The 20,047-nt window shown below is 39.4% G+C and overlaps 1 protein-coding gene across 2 annotated transcripts in view; it reads right to left on the bottom strand.

Annotated features, from left to right (window-relative positions):
• Positions 1-20,047, bottom strand: part of LOC106874516 (uncharacterized) — a 39,549-nt gene that overhangs the window by 10,829 nt on the left and 8,673 nt on the right. The window contains exons 2-7 of one of the 2 annotated variants that reach the window (XM_089342910.1): positions 16,994-17,147; positions 10,866-11,013; positions 9,558-9,667; positions 6,275-6,310; positions 4,108-4,221; positions 2,292-2,435 (exon numbers count right to left, since the gene is read on the bottom strand). In XM_089342910.1, coding sequence (XP_089199036.1) covers positions 2,292-2,435; positions 4,108-4,221; positions 6,275-6,310; positions 9,558-9,667; positions 10,866-11,013; positions 16,994-17,147 — 706 coding nt within the window. The remainder of the gene's footprint in view (positions 1-2,291; positions 2,436-4,107; positions 4,222-6,274; positions 6,311-9,557; positions 9,668-10,865; positions 11,014-16,993; positions 17,148-20,047) is intronic. The other variant, XM_089342911.1, reaches the window with a different exon arrangement.

The raw sequence follows: 20,047 nt of genomic DNA, 5'->3' as shown, positions 1-20,047 counted from the left end.
TAGACAGACAAATAGAGAGAGAGATAGATACAGAGATAAAAAAATGACAAACAGATATAGAGATATAGAAAGGTAGACAGATACACAGAGAAAGAGAGAGAGAGAGAGAGAGAGAGAGAGAGAGAGAGAGAGAGAGATCTTAGTACATATGATAATCAGATTGGTGTGAGCAGAGAGTTAGAAAAAAAGAGGAGGAGGGGGAGGGGGAGGAAAAGAGAAGATGAAATAGGAAAAATAGGAGCATAACCCCCCCCCCCAAATGCAGCAAACTGTCATGGGTGTAATATTATTGTGTTTAATAAGATTAATCAAGTGAGTTATCCAAACAATTAGTTGACAATTAGTTGGGGTCATGGAAAACAATTAGTTGACAGTGATGGTTGAAAATCTCAAAAATAACGAGCAAGGCAGATAAAGAGGCCAAATTGATTAATTAATCCGTTTGTTATCTTTTCCCTTTTACTTGTTTCAGTCGGTAGACTGTGGCCATGCTGGAGCACCACCTTGAGGAATTTTTTACTTGAAGAGGAAGAGGGGATGAAGAAAAGTGTGCGTGCGTGTGAGAGAGAGAGAGACATGGATGGATATGGAGAATGAAAAAGGAGAGTGGTGTGTAAAGGGAGATAAATCTGTTGATAATGGAAAATGAAAAGAAAAGAAGCAAGAACAAAACAAGAAAGCTGCATGATAGTGGTGTCAGACATGGTATGCAGACCACCACATCACTTGTTTAACATCATGCACACAGTGATTTCTATTCTTTTCTGTCATTTTATGAATCCAGTGTCTCCGTGCAGATTGAGTGTTCATACTTCTCTTTCCTGTCCAGAATTGAAACTATTTACAGTTCACAACCATCTCGCACCACTCTGTGCTTTGCATTCTGATTGTCATCATCATCATCATCATCATCATCATTTAACGTCCGTTTTCCATGCTGGCATGGGTTGGACAATTTGACTGAAAACTGCTAAGCTGGGCAAGCTGCACCAGGTTCCAGTCTGATTTGGCGTGGTATCTACAGCTAGATGCCCTTCCCAACGCCACTAACCACTCCAAGAGTGTAGTGGGTGCTTTTTATGTGCCACTGGCATGGGTGTCATTCATGTGACACCAGCATCGGCCACAACTACGATTTCAGTTGGTTTGACAGGTCTTCACAAGCACATCGTTTAACGTCCGCTTTCCATGCTAGCATGGGTTGGACGATTTGACTGAGGACTGGCAAACCAGGAGGCTACACCAGGCTCCAATCTGATCTGGCAGAGTTTCTACAGCTGGATGCCCTTCCTAATGCCAACCACTCCAAGAGTATAGTGGGTGCTTTTACATGCCTCCGGCACGAAGGCCAGTTAGGAGGTACTGGCAACGGCCACGCTCAAAATGGTGTATTTTACGTGCCACCCGCACAGGAGCCAGTGCAGTGGTACTGGCAACGAACTCGCTCGAATGTCTTTTCACGTGCCACTGGCACAAGTGAAGAAAAATCTCGAGTCACCATTTTAACTTTTCTTCAGAGTTGTTTCTCCTGCCACTACAAGGGAGATAACTCATACCATGACATGATACACCTACACTGTGCTAGAGGTTAGTAGTTGTATTGTGAAGGTGTTGCTGAAGGGTAAATGAATATGTAGTATGATGTATTACTGTCACGTGTTGTTTAAAACTGTGAACCCCAACAATGTGAGATCAAATCTCTTTACTGCTTCCTATGTATCATTTGACCTTCCCCTGTCAAAATGGGGTCATGGAAAACAATAAAGAGTTACACACACAGAGTATGGGATGTTTCTTTAATGTTGCTAAGACTTGGCCATTTTTCTCTTTTCATGCTAATTAACACTGCCATATCTAATCAACGTCCTCATGTTTCATTAGCAAGCAATTACAACAGTAATGATGATGATAATGATGGAGGAGAATGAGTGGGATGATGACAATAATGACATTCATGATGATGATGGTGATGATGATGATGATGCTGACGGTGATGATAATGATTTTGATGGTGGTGATGACGATGACGATGATAATGGCAATAACGATGATGGTGGCAATGCTGATGATGTTGGTGATGATGACGTTGATGGTGGTGATGACGACGACAACGATGATAATGGCAATGATGATGATGTTGGTGATGATGACGATGACAATGATGGCATTGATGACGATGATGTTAATGATGATGAGGAGGAGCAGGAGGGAGAGGAGTAGGAGTGAGTTGCAGGAATAAACTGATGACAAGCAAAGCAAGGAGCAGTAGCAGCATCTAACCAGTGACTCACCATGTCGATGTTTGTTCTTGGAAAACTGTCCGGCAACATTGCACAATGTTGGAACCAGAATGTGTTCTTGCACACAAGAGATGCTTCTTTTGGTGAACAGTGAAGACAGATAGAACTGCAACGCCAAATTTGGTAAACCACCAGCTGTGAATGGTACAAGAAAGAAAGGAAGAAAGGAAAAGCCATAGTTCAATACTTGTTAATGTCGAGAGAAGAATCGGATGCTGTGAATAAAGATTATTGCTTTTTCAAACTAATTGATCTCATCTCTTGGGATGAAACAACAATCAACATCCTTCAACTCATTCGTCCCACCATCACCACCACCTCTCTCATCCTCCCCACTGCCACCACCCTCTCAGACCATCGCCATCTTCCCCATCATCATTACCACCACCACTGTTGCAGGCATTTAAAATCTTTCTCTCATCCAGAAAAGGGATCCTTGACTGATAGGCATTCAAGCCCTAACAGTCCCTCATCCTCCAGCCCCTGATTCCCAGATGCACAGTCTCCTCTCTCTCAATCTTTTCTGTCTCTCTTATAATGGCCTCTGTTCCTCAGAGCTGGCTGGTCTTGTATCTCCACAACTCAGGCACCCCTGTCCCACAGATCTCTCCACCTTTCACACCTTGTTAAACCACCCCCCTCTCTTTCCCCATATTACACACTATACCCAATCCTTCCTCCCCACTCTGGAATCTCCTCCTTTTAGCTCAGGTCTTTCCTGAAGATTGTGTTGACCTACAATAGTTTAAAAAAGAATATCAACCACAACAATCTCCCAGCCTTGGAGGACCTGTCGGGATCAAGGGCTTGGCCCCGTCCTTCTTAGGCCTGTCATGTGCTGAAGGACTCATAAGAACACAGTTTAACCCAATTTTCATGGCATATGAGTGACTGACAATCACAACACTCCCCTCTGAATGAGACACCGGTCTATTGCAGAGTTAGCTTCTCAGCTATAAGGTTGGTACTTCTTTACAGCTGAGTGGACTGGTGCAATGTGAAATGAAGTGATTTGCTCAAGAACACAACCCACTGCTTGGTCCAAGAACTGAAAGCATGTTCTAAGCTCTAGGATTGGTTAAAAAATAAAGGGGTACAGTTACCTTCTTCAGACATGCTGACTCATAAGGGCCAGTTTCATGGTTTTCATGGCGTATAAAAATTCCCCACCTGAATGGGACACCAGTCTATCGCAGGATAATTCATTTATACCAGTTGAGTGGACAGAAGCAGCGTGAAATGAAGTATATTGCTCAAAAACACAATGCATTACCTGGTCCAGGAATTGAAACCACAATCTTATGATCACAAGTCCAACACCCGAACCCACACTTCTAGAATTGATGTACGAGTGACTGAGGTTACAACCCTCACGGACATGTGACCCTTTGGTCTGACATTAGGTTAATTTCCCAGCTACAGCTGGGACCCCTGTTACAACTGGGGCCCTGTTATAGCTGGGACCCTGTTACAGCTGGAACCCTGTTACAGCTGGAACCCTGTTACAACTGGGGCCCTGTTATAGCTGGGACCCTCTTACAGCTGGAACCCTGTTACAACTGGGACCCTGTTACAACTGGAACCCTGTTACAACTGGGACCCTGTTACAGATGGGATCCTGTTACAACTGGGACCCTGTTACAGCTGAGTGGACTGGAGCAACGCACTGCTTGGTCCATAGGTAGAAAAATAGTCGGGAACCACTAGTTTAGATAAATATGTTGGGAAGCGAACTTGTTAACCCCAGAGTCGGGTCTGGACTGGGCCTATCATGTTGACACCCAAAAGAAAGCCGTCAGGTTCTTACAGCGTTCAATATTAAGTCCAACGTTGTTTAGCATATAACTGACGGCTGGATGTCCAGATTCTCCGACCAGGGTCAGTTGTTCATGCAGCACTTGCTCAGCTTTGGAATGGTTTCCTGGGGAAAGAAAGAAAGAGAAAAGTAAGAATTAGAAAACCAGATTGAAACACAATATGATTGTGTATGCATGTGTGAATGTATATGTGCATGTGTGTGTTATTTCTTTACTACCCACAAGGGGCTACACACAGAGGGGACAAACATGGATTAAGTTGATTATATCGACCCCAGTGCATAACTGGTACTTATTTAATCGACCCCGAAAGGATGAAAGGCAAAGTCGACCTCGGCAGAATTTGAACTCAGAACATAGCGGCAGACGAAATAAGGCTAAGCATTTTGCCCGGTGTGCTAACGTTTCTGCCAGCTCACCAGTGTGTGTGTGTGTGTGTGTGTGTGTGTGTGTGTGTGTGTGTATGTTTGTATGTATGAGTGTGTATGTATGTGTATGTATGCGTAAGTGTATGTGAGTGTGTGTGAGATTGTATGTGTCTATGCACATGATTGTGTATGGAAATGTATGTGTGTCTGATCGCATGTATGTATGTTATTGTGAATGAGTGCATTTGTGTGTGTGTACATATGTGCGTGTGTACTCTAAGTTGAAATGTGCCTCCCTCCGTGGCACAACGAATGCAACTCAACTGGTATTGCATTTGATCGATCCTTCGAAAGGATCAAAGGCTAAGTTGACCTTGGCAAGATTTGAACTCAAAATGTACAGAGCTGGAACAAATATCACAAAGTATTCTTTTTTCCCAAAAAATTTTTTTTGTCTCTAACATTAGCCACAAAGTCATAAAAACGGGGTGGAGTGGGAGGTGAGGGTAGTTCATCAATTATATTGAACTCCAATACGTAATCAGTGATTTATTTTATCGATCCCAGAGAGATGAAAGGCAAAGCTAACTCTGGCAGGATTTGAACTCAGAACATCAACAACCAAATGGATTTTCACTCATGTTCTGATTCAACCAATCAGCCACTCTGAAACATAATATTGATTTCAAATTTTGACACAAGACAAGGCCAGCAATTTAGGACGGAGGGGGTAATTTGGTTACACTTAAACCCCAGTGCTTGTCTGGTACTTTTTTTTATTGACCTGAAAGGATGAAAAGCAAAGTCAACCTCAGTAGAATTTGAACTCAGAACACAGACAGCTGGAATGGTGCAAAGCATTTTACCTGGCATGCTAATGATTCTGCCAAGTCACTGCCTTATACTCTAAATACTACTACTAATAATAATCCTTTCTACTATAGGTGCAAGGTCTGAAATTTTTGGGGAAGGGATAAGTCGATTACATTGACCCCAGTGTTTCACTGGTACTTAATCTATGAGCCTTGAAAAGATGAATGGCAGTCAACCTCAGCGGAATTTGAACTCAAAACATGCAGATGAAGTGTCGCAAAGTATTTTACCCAGCCTGCCAGGTCACTGCCTTAATAATAATAATAATAATAATAATAATAATAATAATATGCCCTGATGCCGTACCAGGCAGTGGCTCTCATGGCTTCTGATCTTAAGTGATTTTTGAAGTGTTATCATGTAACATTGTTTTGTCTTGGTATAAAAGATGGGCTACAGGCAAATATTCTACTCAATACCACGGATTTGCTTGTCAGTTGTTTGACCCCAACCAGTTGAACATATCCCCTAGTGGCTGACGATATGTGCATCTCTGATCATGAGCAGAAATAGTTGTGGGGTGCATCATAGCTATGTGTTGAGAGGAATTCTTTGGGGTTTGGATAACTCATCTCTGGAAACATGGGCGTTTTGTTCATCATCCTTAAACAAACCTTATTAAGGGACTCTTTGAGTGGCATGGGCTACTCAACCTGAAAAAAATTCTAACCTTTTGAGTGGGATGGGCTACTTAACCTGAAGAAAATTCTAACTGGGCTCCACCCGCAAGGTCATGCACTGGTTATCTTGATACGAGATCACCACGGTGCGCACATATGACTGTGAGGCATGTGCCTGGTGTACCCTTATCAGACAGGTAGTCATGATGGGTATATTGGTTATCTATGTCTTTTCCTTCCTTTCCTCCAGCCGTCAAATTGTTACTAATCAAGGGAGACAACTGTATTAAACTCACCCGCCATAAAGAAGACAGCTCCTTCTTTCCACCAGACTGCATAATAAAGAAAATAAAAATCAAAGATAGGTGCAGGCATGGGTGTGTGGATAAGAAACTTGCTTTGCAACCACATGGTTTTGGGTTCAGTTCTAATGCATGTGTCATCTATTATAGCTCCAAGCCAACCAATACTTTGAGAATGGATTTGGTAGACAGAAACTGTGGAAGCATGTTGTATACATTAATTATAGAATGTCGAAAGAATAAGAGTTATGTGATCACTTTCATTAGCTGACAGCTGTTTCTGTTATAAGAGGCAATGCACTCAGAGATGGGTGCTTGTGCAATATTAGATAGCTTCCTCAGAGCCATTAAAATGAAATTTATTTCTGAAAGCATTTATATACAGAGAAAGGATTACTTTGTGAGTGTGTGTGTGTGTGTGTGTGTGCACGCGCGTGCGTGCATGCGTATGCATTCCCCCCACTGCCCCAACTCCATTGTTTGACAAATGATGTTGACTTGTTTATGATCCCACATAAATCAGTGGTTCAACAAAAGAAACCAGTAGAATAAGTACCAGACTAAAAAAAAAAAAAAAAGGGAAACCTAAGTATTGGGATCAGTTTATTTGACTAAAACCTTTGAAGGTACTGCTCCAGCATGGCCACAATCTAATGACTGAAATAAATAAAAGACAAAAGAATGAGGGAAGAGAGACATATACCATGAGGTATTAATATAGTTTGTAACCCAAGAGTGTGACAGAGACAGGTTGCTGCCAATGGTATAGAAAAGGACAAATATGCCCAATGCTCTGTGTTGATTCAACCCCCTTTTCTGCAGAAATATATCTGCTCAAAATTTCGTTATCCTTAACTATGGAAAGCAGTTTTATAAACCAATCTATTTTTTGTTGAGGAATGTCATGTTTGAAACTATTGGGTTGGTGTGGAATTATTGCGGCTTTTTTCAACAAAAACAACATGTAACAAAAACATCTTTAAATGATTATTCCGGAGCATATTCACCATCTTGTCAAGAAAGTCCTTGCGGTTTTAAACCTTTAAATTCAGATGCACATATCTTGGCTCAAACAAAACTTTATTAATCGAAATAAACACCATCAGAATCAAAACACCTTGGCCAATGCTAAGCAAGTTTATTTATGCCAGTTGCGTAAAAATCCTGCATTTTGATGGTGATGAATTCATTGAAGGTGTGTTTGGCATCGTCTTGATTTTTGAAGCATTTCTCACACAGGAAGTTGTTGAGATGCTTGAAAAGTGGTAGTCAGTAGGTGAGAGGTCTGGTGTGTATGGCGGATGAGGCAGAGTTTCATAGCCCAATTCGTTCAACTTCTGCAGGGTCAGTTGTGCAACGTATGGCCGAGCGTTGTCGTGGAGAAGAATTGGTCCTTTTCTATTGACCAGGGCTGGCTGTTGTTGTCGGAGTTTCTTATGCATTTCATCCATTTGCTGACAGTACTCCACCATAATGGTTTCGCCTGGATCCAAAAAGCTGTGATGGATGAGACCGGCCGCAGACCACCAAACAGTCACCATGACTTTCTTTTGGTGCAACTTTGGTTTCGGGAAGTTCTGTGGAGCTTTGTTGATGTCCAACCACTGAGCTGAGTGTCGCCAGTTGCCGTAAAGAATCCATTTTTCATCATAAGTCACAATCGTTCTTGTTGCGTAAAAGAAGGGAAGATGACACTTCAAAACGGTGTTTTTTTTTGGTTGTCTTTCAATTCGTGCAGCACCCATTTCTGAAGTACTTTTGTTTTTCCAATCTCTTTCAAGTGGTGGGAAATTGTTGTATACGTTACGTCTAATTCAGAAGCAAGCTCTTGGACAGTTGTGCGTGGATTGGCTTTGACTAGGGCTCTTAGTTGATCGTTGTCAACATCCGATGGCCGACCACTACACTTATCATCTTCAAGGCTCTCGTCACCACTACGAAATTTCTTGAACCACCATTGTGTTGTACATTCATAAGTGGTTCCAGGGCCAAACGCATCGTTGATATTGTGAGCTGTTTCAGCAGCTTTTCGGCTTAGCTTGAACTGGAATAAGAAAATTGTGCGAATTTGTTTTTTGTCCATGTATTCAACATTCTGGAAAAAATGGCTTAATTCTTCAAAAAGAAAAAGAGTAACACGATTAGATAGAGTGAAAAACGGGCTTTAAAATGATATATAAAGTCAAAGTAATTTAACGAAAATTAATTTGAAAATACATCATTTAAAACCAAAATTAAGAACTTTCTTGACAACCTAATACATCAATTACTGCTTCCCATTTGCTTGGCAGACGGTCAAACTGTCATTTAAAGATGTTTTTGTTAAATATTGTTATTGTCTTTGTTGAAAAAAAAGCTGCAATAATTATGCACCAACCCAATATTTTTCTGTTTGTTGAAATACATGAAGTTTATTAAAGTAATGTGATTTGCAGAAAATGCCAATTCTATTTTTTTTTTTTTTTGGTAGATAGCTAGCATAATTACTGAAATAACCATGAAACTTAACTTTGCAGTTAAACAGTTAACATTTTTATAGCAGAAATCAGATCTATCCACCCGAAATTTCATTACCCTTAACTATAGAAAGTAGTTTTATATGTCAATCTATTTTTTTGCTGAGGAACATCATGTTTGAAGCTATTTTCTGTTGAGACCATGTAAAGTTTAGAAAAACAATAGGACTTTCAGAAAACATTTTTTCAGTAGATATTTAACACCAAAACTGCAGAAATCAGATATATCCACCAGAAATTTCATTACCCTTAACTACAGAAAGTAGTTTTATATGTCAATCTATTTTTTTGTCGAGGAACATCATGTTTGAAGCTATTTTCTGTCGAGACCTGTCAAGTTTATTAAAGCAATATGACTTGCAGAAAATATTTTTTCAGTAGATATTTAACACCATAACTGCAGAAATCCAGATATATCCACTCAAAATTTCATTGAAGAAGGTCATGTTTGGAACAATTTTCTATTGAAACATGTCAAGTTTATTGAAGCAATGTGATTTGCAGAAAATACCAATTCTATTTTTTTTAGTAGATATTTAATATCATTACTGGAGTAACCACGAAACTTAATTTTGCAATTAAAGGGTTAATAATATATAATTATAATGCACCCCCCACCACCAGCACCATTGCTGTCACCCCCGCCATCCACCACCAATGTACTGGTATTATGCCTTTACAATTCAACAAGTAAACAAAACTCAAGGTAATTAACATAATTAATCAACTGATAAAACATGAAAAAAGCAATTAAGACTCACCAGTAAAGATAAGGTTGTGTGTAAGGTGCACATAAGAATAGATCTTAGCGTGCTCAACGTCGGCTCTATCTTGATCAAAGACAGTTGTTTCTAGAGCTTTCTCTGCAGCCCTTAATGAAGAGTAAAAAGATAAAATAATTAAATGAACATCAACTAATGTATTTCATCATCATCATCATCATTTAACGTCAGTTTTCCATGCTGGCATGGATTGGATGATTTGATAGGAGCTAGCGAGCCAGAGAGCTGCATCAGGCTCCAATTGTCTGCTTTGGCATGGCTTCTGCAGTTGGATGCTCTTCCTATCCCAACTACTCTACAAAGTGTACTGGGCATTTTACATGTAGTATCAGTATGATTTTTTTTTTGTCATGTGACAACAGCATGGGTGTTTTTTTTTACATGGTACGAAAATCTAACAATTGTGCTTCTGTGTCTTTCGCAACAATGTTAATTAATGCTTTAATCTTGTAATGAAATGACAAGAAACAAAGATATTTACCTGGAAACAATTAAATCCACATTTTTATATTTACCTAATTAACACCGACCTCTCTGTGTGTGTGTGTGTCATAAAAACACCCACAATAGCCCAAGTATGTCATAAACACTAACAGTAGTCTGTGTATGTCATAAACATCCACAATGACCCATGTGCATCATAAACACCAACAATGATCTGTGTTAAGTCATAGAAGCATCCACAATGACCCATGTATGTCATAAACATCAACAATGATCTGTGTAAGTCATAAAAACATCTACAACAACCCATGTGCATCATAAACACAACATCATGGAAGACAGGAAACAAACGACACTGCTTGTATGAAGGTGACACTCATTTACAACTGCAGCATCATGTTGAGACAAGGATGCATACACACATGTGTAAAGACCCCTTTGGTCATGAATGACCATGGGACTGCACCTAGGAAATTCCCCTCTGAGCCACAAGTCCAGGCAAAAGTTGTTTATGGAATACCAGCAGTCGTCCAGCCTCCCCTCTTCATGTCATTGATGTTATCCAAGGGAAAGGCAAAGGGGCCAATACAACTTGGCACCAGTGACGTCACAACTCATTTCTACAGCTGAGCGAACTGGAGCAACATGAAAATAAAGTGTCAGTCATAAAAACATCCACAATGATCAATGTATATCATAAACACCAACTATGATCTATGTCAGTCATAAAGGCATCCATAATGACTCGTGCATCATAAACACCAACCTGTGTCAGTCATAAAAACACCCACAATGACCCATGTATGTCATAAATTCCAACAGACCACTTCACTATAATAATACCTTATTCCTTTCTCCAGTTTGCCCTGCCTGTAGTAGTTAAGACTCATATAGTTGTATATCAGCAAACATTGATAATCACAGCCATAATTCTGAAGAATTCTCAAAGCGCTTTTGAAATGCCATTGTGCTTCTTTCACAGCCAAACTACCTGCAAAAGTAAAAAAAAAAAAATTTTCTTACAATAAATATCTCCATCAGAATCAAATATATTTGATATATAAGTGGCTTAACTTTCTTTCTGCCTGTCCTGTGTAGTATCTCATTTGATGATACACAGGAAACATTTCCCTGGTGTTCGTACATTATATAGAATACACATTCCCAATTGTCTTTCAATCACCAGAGTAACTTTGGGCTTACGAAAGGAAATCTTTTTATTCCTCAGAACATATGAAAGAAGAGGAAATTAAAAGTCTGGAAACAAACAGGGATGTTTAGGACAAATTTAAGAAAATGTGTTGGACAGGCAAAGGATTAAGATGGGAGAGAGATCTGGTTGGTATTTCTAGCATACAAAGGTTCCCTTTTGGCTCATACATAGACACAAGTTCCTTAACTGCTTGCCTGTTTTGTGTCTCCTGGTGCCCCATACCTCATATACGATTGCACATTCCTATTTTCGTTTTCAGTTCCTAAAGTAATTTGGGACTTAGGCAAAGAGTTAACGAGATCTGTGTCATAGAAGGAAGCCCAATCCTAAAATTTGCCTTTCACCGTTAACAGCATCCAGTCCACACTGTGAAGTGGTTGGCATTTGGAAGGGCATTCAGCTGTAAGTATCATGCTAAAACTAACCTCGCCTCTGCTAGTGCCACATAACAAGTACTGAGTCTACTCTGCGGAGTGGTAGGTGTCAGGAAGGGCATCCAGCCGTAAAATCCCCGCCAAAACAGACTCAGTAGCCTAAGGTAGATTTTCTACCTGGTTGGCCTCTGTCAACTGTCCTACCCATACATGCATGGAAGATGAATGTTAAACAATGATGATGATGATTGTTACTTAGCCCTAGGCCATCAAGCAAGACCTGTGATCAAAGGGAGTTCCAGCCATGACCAACATAAAAATTTTCAATAGAGTGTATATAGGACCACAAAAGGTGTTTTATTTTATAAAACAGAAGGGTAAAAGAAGAGAAAGGGAGAGATGTCTGCTATTTCTAGCAGATCAAGCAACTACATAGAGACTCCTCTAGTTGGTTTATAATGAAGTGTTTTGTTAAAGGATTTTGAATTAGAAAATAGGGCCTTGTGCCTGGAGTAGAAACGAATATATCATCCAATCTCTGCACAGAATCTTCAATTACAGACACTAATTTAAAAAAAAAAAAAGAAAGAATGTCTGATTAAATATACAAGATGGGAGACATTTTTAAGTGGTAAATGTAATAGGAGAACCAAACAAGACATGCACGATGCAACTGAATTTTAAATTCTGGAATTGCCTGGACACCTAGAGACCTTTCAAAAAGAGCTCCTTAATTTAAACTTTTAGCATTTAAACCAATCATATCCAGCCAAAATATTCTACCTGTCTTATGTTCAAACTGGCCATATCTAGCCCCTCAAACCTATCCTATAATGCCATTCTAAAAATAATCAATGATGACATCTTGAAATCTCAAAGCTGAGATAATACATGAGGAATTTAACACATTTTGAATAAATAAGGATTACATTAGACAGAGTAATTTGAATGCTAAAGGGTTAAGCCTGGGTGGAATTTAATCCCTAATTCTATGTTACAATTTCAAAGTTTCAAAATGATCTGAATCAAAACCTTACATCAAAATTTCAGGTTGATTTATATTCCAAACACCAGCTTAATAACAACAAAGTTATTTTATTAAATTATTCATCATATCATCATCGTTTAACGTCCGCTTCCCATGCTAGCATGGGTCAGATGATTTGACTGAGGACTGGTGAACCAGATGGCTCCACCAGGCTCCAATCTGATTTGGCAGAGTTTCTACAGCTGGATGCCCTTCCTAATGCCAACCACTCCGAGAGTGTAGTGGGTGCTTTTACGTGCCACCGGCATGAGGGCCAGTCACATGGTACTGGCAACGGCCACGCTCAAAATGGTGTATTCTACGTGCAACCTGCACAGGAGTCAGTCCAGCAGCACTGGCAATGATCTCGCTCGAATGTCTTTACACGTGCCACCAGCACAAGTGCCAGGAAGGCGACGCTGGGCACAGGTGCCATTATGAGTTCACTTTCGCTTGCCCCAACAGGTCTTCACAAGCCGAGTCTCGTTTCCAATGAAGGAGACGACGTTGGCATGGGTGCCAGTTGTTGAATTAAGTTCGATTTCGACTTCACTTGCCTCAACAGGTCTTCGCAAGCGGAGTTTAGTGTCCAATGAAGGAAAGGTATGCATAAGTTGGCTGGCTACACCCCTAGCAGAGGCTTTGGATTTAAGTCTCACTTGGCTTGCCGGGTCTTCTCACGCACAGCATATTTCCAAAGGTCTCGGTCAGAAGTCATCGCCTCGGTGAGAAATGAACAAACACAGTGCAAAAAAAAAGAAAAGAAAAAAGAAAAAGATAAAATCACTCTTTCTGATTCATATAAACTCATAAAACTGGTTTTCCAGTGTCTGTAGGGGTGTTCCCCCCACTCTGGACAAGATGCCAGTCCATTGCAGGAATCCCCATTTTTTTCAGTTGAGTGGACTGGAGGAGCTATGTGAAATGAAGTGTCCTGCACAAGAACATAACACATTGCTTGGTCCATCAACTGAAACCACAATCTTACAATCAGAAGTCTGACACACTAACCACTGAGTCACATGCCTCCACATAAAGGCAGGCTAATTCAACAGAGATATAGCAACACAAGAGTTAATGGAAGAATGTTCAATTTAGAAATTGAATGGAAAGTTTCCAGAATAAGCTTATCATGGGTTTAAAGATCATAAAAGTCTTTAGAAAACATATTCGTAATTGGTACGAAAGGAACTTGCACAACTTAAGTGAAGACATTAATGATAACTTATTGCACAAAAACATCAATAAGTTAAGAAATAAAAACTCAGCAAAATGCATCAGGCTATCAATACATAAGCAATCAATAATAAAAGATATAAAAATCCAAAACAAACCAAACTGTCTTGCTAAAACAATCACTTACATCACACTTAAAGACCACAAAAGCAAATTTGTCAAAACGCCTATATATATATATATATATATAGATAAGTAAATCTTACAGAAATGTAAAATAAATCTCAAGCATAATTAGGAAGGCAATAGCAGATGGAATAAACAAAGGAATCAGTTAATCCATACATATGGATGAGGGCAGCTGCATGAAGAAGTGCCGAGCTCTAATTGTGGAGGGAATCTGTGGAAGGGGTAGACCCAGGAAGGTGTGGGATGAAATGGTGAGGAAAGATCTTCAGACGATGGGTCTGAGGAAATGACAAGGGGACCAGGAGCTGTGGTGATTCCCTGTACTTGAGAAGATGCGTCAAACTAAGTGAAATTACTGTCATCCATACATACAAGCTTGTCCTTTACAGATGCAGGTGCCACATAAAATGCACCCATGCTGGTGCTGTGTAAATGCACCCAGCACACTCTGTAGAGTGGTTGGCATTAGGAAGGGCATCCAGCCATAGAAACTATGTCAAAACAGACAATTGGCACCTCGACAGCCCTTCAGCTGGTCAGCTCCTGTCAAACTGTCCAACCCATTCATTCCATCATCATCATCATTTAACATCCGGAAAACTGATATTAAATGATGATGATGATGGTGACAATGATGACAACAGCAAAAAGATTCTAGGATTAAAAAGAGTAGAGCAGGTTTGGTCGGCAATTTGGGAGGTTATCATGGGAAGTGTTGTTGAGTGGAAATCTGTGAGCTAATGAGATTGTTCCCACTTGAGATTACAGAAACCACACTGTATAGGGATGATGGTATGTAATCTCTGACATTCCCTAGAGTCTCCTTTCCACCCACTGACCCAGCAGAACATCTATGATGTGACAGCTGGAGGAGAGAGGGGGGGAAAGGGAGACTGAGAGTGAATGAGAGAGAAGAGGGAGTGAGTGAAGGAGAGAAGAGAGAGAGAGAGAAGTGTATCAGATGTCGACTGGTGCTCATTTTCAGCTAAGTAGACTGGAGCAACATGAACCGAAATACTTTGGCCAAGGACATGATGCATTCTCCAATTCAACAATTGAACCCACGGCCTTATTTATGATTGCGACTCCCAGCAACCTAACTACTGGGCCAAAGAGACGGATTGAAGGAACGACTTCCATATCTGTAAGGATTCGTGATACTTCGGAGTAACCCTAACTCTCTTTTACTTGTTTCAGTCATTTGACTGCGGCCATGCTGGAGCACCGCTTTTAGTCGAGCAAATCGACCCCAGGACTTATTCTTTGGAAGCCTAGTACTTATTCTATCGGCCTCTTTTTGCCGATTTTGCCCTAATTTTTTTTCCCCGCCTTTCTCTCACTTCTTCTTTCAATGTCGCTAACTCCATTTTCCCCTCATGTTGACTTGTAACAATACAGATTTCATCGGTGACTTCGCTAAACTTGTGTATGTTCCTGCTCTTATTGGCAGATAGGAATCTGTTTTCTAAGGAGTCTATGATCTGTAGGCTTATTATTATATTGAATTTGGCCCGTATTGTATCAGTTTTATAAGGATAAAAGACTAAACTTCACCTGGACAAAAAGAGATGTAGTCAGGATGTAAAGAACATTAAGTATTTTTGTTTGATGCCCCAATTCTGCCAGCTCCCTGGCTGTGTGGTAAGAAGCTTGCTTCCCAACCACTTGGTTCCAGGTTCAGTCTCACCGTGTGACACCTTGGGCAAGTGTCTTCTACTATAGCCTCGAGCTGACCAAAGCCTTGTGAGTGGATTTGGTAGATGGAAATTGAAAGAAGCCTGTCGTGTGTGTGTGTGTATATATGTATGTATGTATGTATGTATATTTATGTGTGTGTGTCTTTGTATCTGTGTCTGTCCCCCTACTGTCGCTTGACAACTGATGTCCGTGTGCTTATGTCCCCGAAATTTAGTGGTTCGGCAAAAAAGACCGATAGAATAGGTACTAGGCTTACAAAGAATAAGTCCTGGGGTTGATTTCTTCGACTAAAGATGGTGCTCCAGCATGGCCACAATCACGTGTAAAAGAGTAACAGAGAGAGACAAAGTATGGTTTAAAGCTTCATATGGTAGTGGGCTGAATCTGACTGGGTGGCACATGGAGTAAGTTCCTTCAACTACAGCTCTGGGCCAACCAAAGCCTTGTGAGTTGAAGGAAACTGAAAAAAAGCCAGTGTACTTTGACAGAAATATGGTAACAAAAGGGTTAAAGTGATCTAAATTGAAACCTTCCATCAAAATTTCATGTCAATTTATGTTCCAAACATCAACTTTGTTATTCTATATTTTTGAGACGATGAATTGTGTACCTTATTTACAATGGACAGATAGGTGTCCTGGTCTTGTTTGTTATTATCACAACGTTTCGGTTGATGTACTCTCTGGTCTTCATCAGGTGTTCTGGTGGAATTTCAACCCAACCCTTTATTTGACTTATGGGGTACACTGTTCCCATTCCTAAGGTACGTTGTTGATGTTATTTTTTCCTATTAATATTATTTTTGAAGTCCCTGGCTGGGATTGAATGGGAATGTAGCATAGTGGATAAGAGCACGGACTACTAACCCTCAGATTCTAAGTTCAATCCCAGTCAGGGACTTGAAAAATAACATCAGCAACATACCTTAAGAATGAGAATAGTGCACCCCATTGGTCAAATAAAGGGTTGGGTTCGAAATTCCACCAGAACACCTGATGAAGGCTGGAGAGTACATTAGCTGAAATGTTGTGATAAGATGAGGGCACCTATCTGTCCGTCCATTGTAATTAAAGTACCAACCTTGTTGTTTAACTAAATTCTTCATTATTTTCAAAATTAATTGAAATGAACGCAAGCAGGTTATTTCAACAAAAATCCTCACCATCATCATCATTTAGTGTCCATTTTCCATGCTGACATGATGTTAACAGAAAAGTTAAAACAAAATTTCATAACATGCAAATCGACAGAAGAAAGAAATCAAATTTCAAAAATACGGAAAGTCTTTTTTTACTTGTGTTCTGAAGAGATTGTCCATAGGAAACCATCAACAGCGCTTTCTGTTTCTCAGTGCCCAGTTTGTTGGAAGCATCAAGAATTGCCTTGAAGAATTCTGAGGCAGCCTCAGGGTAACACAGATTGATGATGCTACGAGCTTCCACAGCAACCTATATAGGAAAATAAAAGTAATAATGTAATAATAATCATCATCATCATTTAACGCCCGCTTTCCATGCTAGCATGGGTTGGACGATTTGACTGAGGACTAGTGAAACCAGATGGCTACACCAGGCTCCAATCTGATCTGGCAGAGTTTCTACAGCTGGATGCCCTTCCTAACGCTAACCACTCCGAGAGTGTAGTGGGTGTTTTTACGTGCCACCGGCACGAATGCCAGTCAGGCGGTACTGGCAACAGCCACGCTCAAAATGGTGTATTTTACGTGCAACCTGCACAGGAGCCAGTCCAGCGGCACTGGCAACGATCTCGCTCGAATGTCTTTACACATGCCAGGAAGGCGATGGTGCCATCACGATTTCGCTTTCGCTTGCCCCAACAGGTCTTCGCAAGCAGAGTTTCGTGTCCAATGAAGCAGACGATGTTGGCATGGGTGCCAGTTGTCGAGTTTAGTTTGATTTCGATTTCACTTGCCTCAACGGGTCTTTGAAAGCAGAGTTTAGTGTCCAATGAAGGAAGGTACGCATAAGTGGGCTGGCTACACCCCAGGCAGAGGCCTTGGATTTAGGTCTCACTTAATAATAATAATAATAAATGGTTTCAAATTTTGACTCAACGGTAGGATATTTTTGAGGGAGGGGACGAGTCGATTACATCAATCCCCAGTATTCAACTGGTACTTAATTTATCGACCCCCAAAAGGATGAAAGGCAAAGTTGACCTTGGTGGAATTTGAACTCAGAACATGAAGACAGATTAAATACTGTTAAGTATTTCACCCAACTTGCTAACGGTTCTGCCAGCTTATCACCTTTTTAATAATAATAATGATATTCTGCTGAGGAAATTCATTATAAATATTAACCTTATTCATTAATTTAAACATAAGTCTTAATGGAGAACTTTTTGTTGTACCCCTGGTTGAAATTTGGTGGGCATTGGGTGTAGAAGCACACCCAATATAGTGACCACCACATGCTACTGGTATACAGGGTGTCTCAAAAGTCGATGATGGGTTTCAATTGTTAACTTTAGAAATAAACGCATGACATTTTGATACAATATAAAGGACATTATGGAAATTAATTATGTAACCTTTTCCTTCTCTTTTCAGATTTTATCAAAATTTCATGCATTTATTTCTAAAGTAAAGGAAGTTATTAAAAATTGAAACCCATCAGTGACTTTTGGGACACCCTGTGTGTGTCTCTCTCTCTCTCTCTCTCTCTCTCTCTCTCTCTGTATATATATATATATATATATATATATATATATATATATATCATAAGATTTTTAAACTTTTAAATTTTCATATTCAAAAGAGACAGAGACTTCAAATTCGATATATCGATTTATTCACCACTCTATGTTAACATTTCTGTGCCAAACTTATCCAGTGACTGGTCCATTGGATTTAGACGTTTGGCACTTCTTCAGGAGTGGTTACCTTTCGAACAAAACACGAAAAAACACATACATAACTATTATTAGGTCTTTAGGACATCGTTAGCTTTCGTGTTTGTTATTATAGGGGAGATAACTCCTTAATTTTCTATTTTTATTGGTCTCCTGTGGATTTCCACTAGATTAATTATTTTGTTTATTTCTCTTTACTATACTATATTACCCGTATACATATGCATACATACACATGCACACACACATACATATATATATATACACATATATATATATATATATATATACATACATATACACACATATATATACCCATACATATATACACACATACATACAAATTATAAATAACTATCTACCCACAATAACCACTAAGTTAAAGTTAGAATTATGGTCTAATACAGACCAAGTAATTAATTGGTTTAGATCAATTGAACATAAAGAAGAAACTAAATTTATCCAATTTGATATAGCTAACTTTTATAGATCAATTAACCCAATAGTACTAAACAAGGCAATGTGGTTCTTCCATAAAAAAGCAGGCCTCACTAAAGAAGAATTTAAAGTTATAACAGCAGCAAGGAAATCGTTTATTAGCTTTAAAGATAAGATATGGGTAAGGAAAGATACCCCTGGAGCATTTGATGTTGCCATGGGAAGTTCCGACTCAGCTCAAATAGCTGATATGGTGGGATCATTTATCCTCTATGAATTAAATGATCAATTCCCTAGGGTTAGGGGGGGTTTGTATAGAGACGACTGCCTGTTATATGTCAGGAATTGCTCGAACCAGGAACTACAGAGAATTAAGGGTAGGCTGGCCAGATTTTTCAGCAGAATGGGGATGGGTATAGTTTATGAAGATGATGTCTCAGTAGCAAATTTCCTAGATGTAACATTAGATATGAAGAATAAAACATATAGACCATACCACAAACCCCTAACTAACCTACAGTATATAAGTAAATCAAGTAACCATCCTAGGGCTATAATAGAAAATCTAGTAAAAAATATATCTTTAAGACTCTCCAAACTATCTGCTAACAATAGGGTATTTAATAATGAAGCTAATTTCTATAATGCAGCACTAAATAAGGCAGGATATAAAGAAAGGGTCTCCTATATTGAAAATGGTAGCAAAGGAATTGAAACAACTGACAACAACAACAACAATAATAATAATAATAATAATAATAATAATAATAATAATAATAGGAATAAACACAAAGTAAATAAACTAAATAAATCAAAGTACCCTCATAAAAACAACATAGGTAACTTAAAATTCTTTAAAAACAATATTAATAACCATGAGGATAATAATAAGGATAATAAAATCTGGCTCATAATCCCATTTGGGAGAAATATCAAGAGTAATCTGATAGCTAAGTTTAGAGAAGTGATAGGTAGACACTTCCCAAGGAGCTCACACTATGGTAAGATTATCAACACACATATAATCAGATTTGGA

The sequence above is a fragment of the Octopus bimaculoides genome, chromosome 26 (assembly GCF_046866305.1).
Source record: "Octopus bimaculoides isolate indiv1 chromosome 26, ASM4686630v1, whole genome shotgun sequence".
NCBI classification, from domain to species: domain Eukaryota; kingdom Metazoa; phylum Mollusca; class Cephalopoda; order Octopoda; family Octopodidae; genus Octopus; species Octopus bimaculoides.
This window is presented reverse-complemented; position numbering and strand designations above follow the sequence as displayed.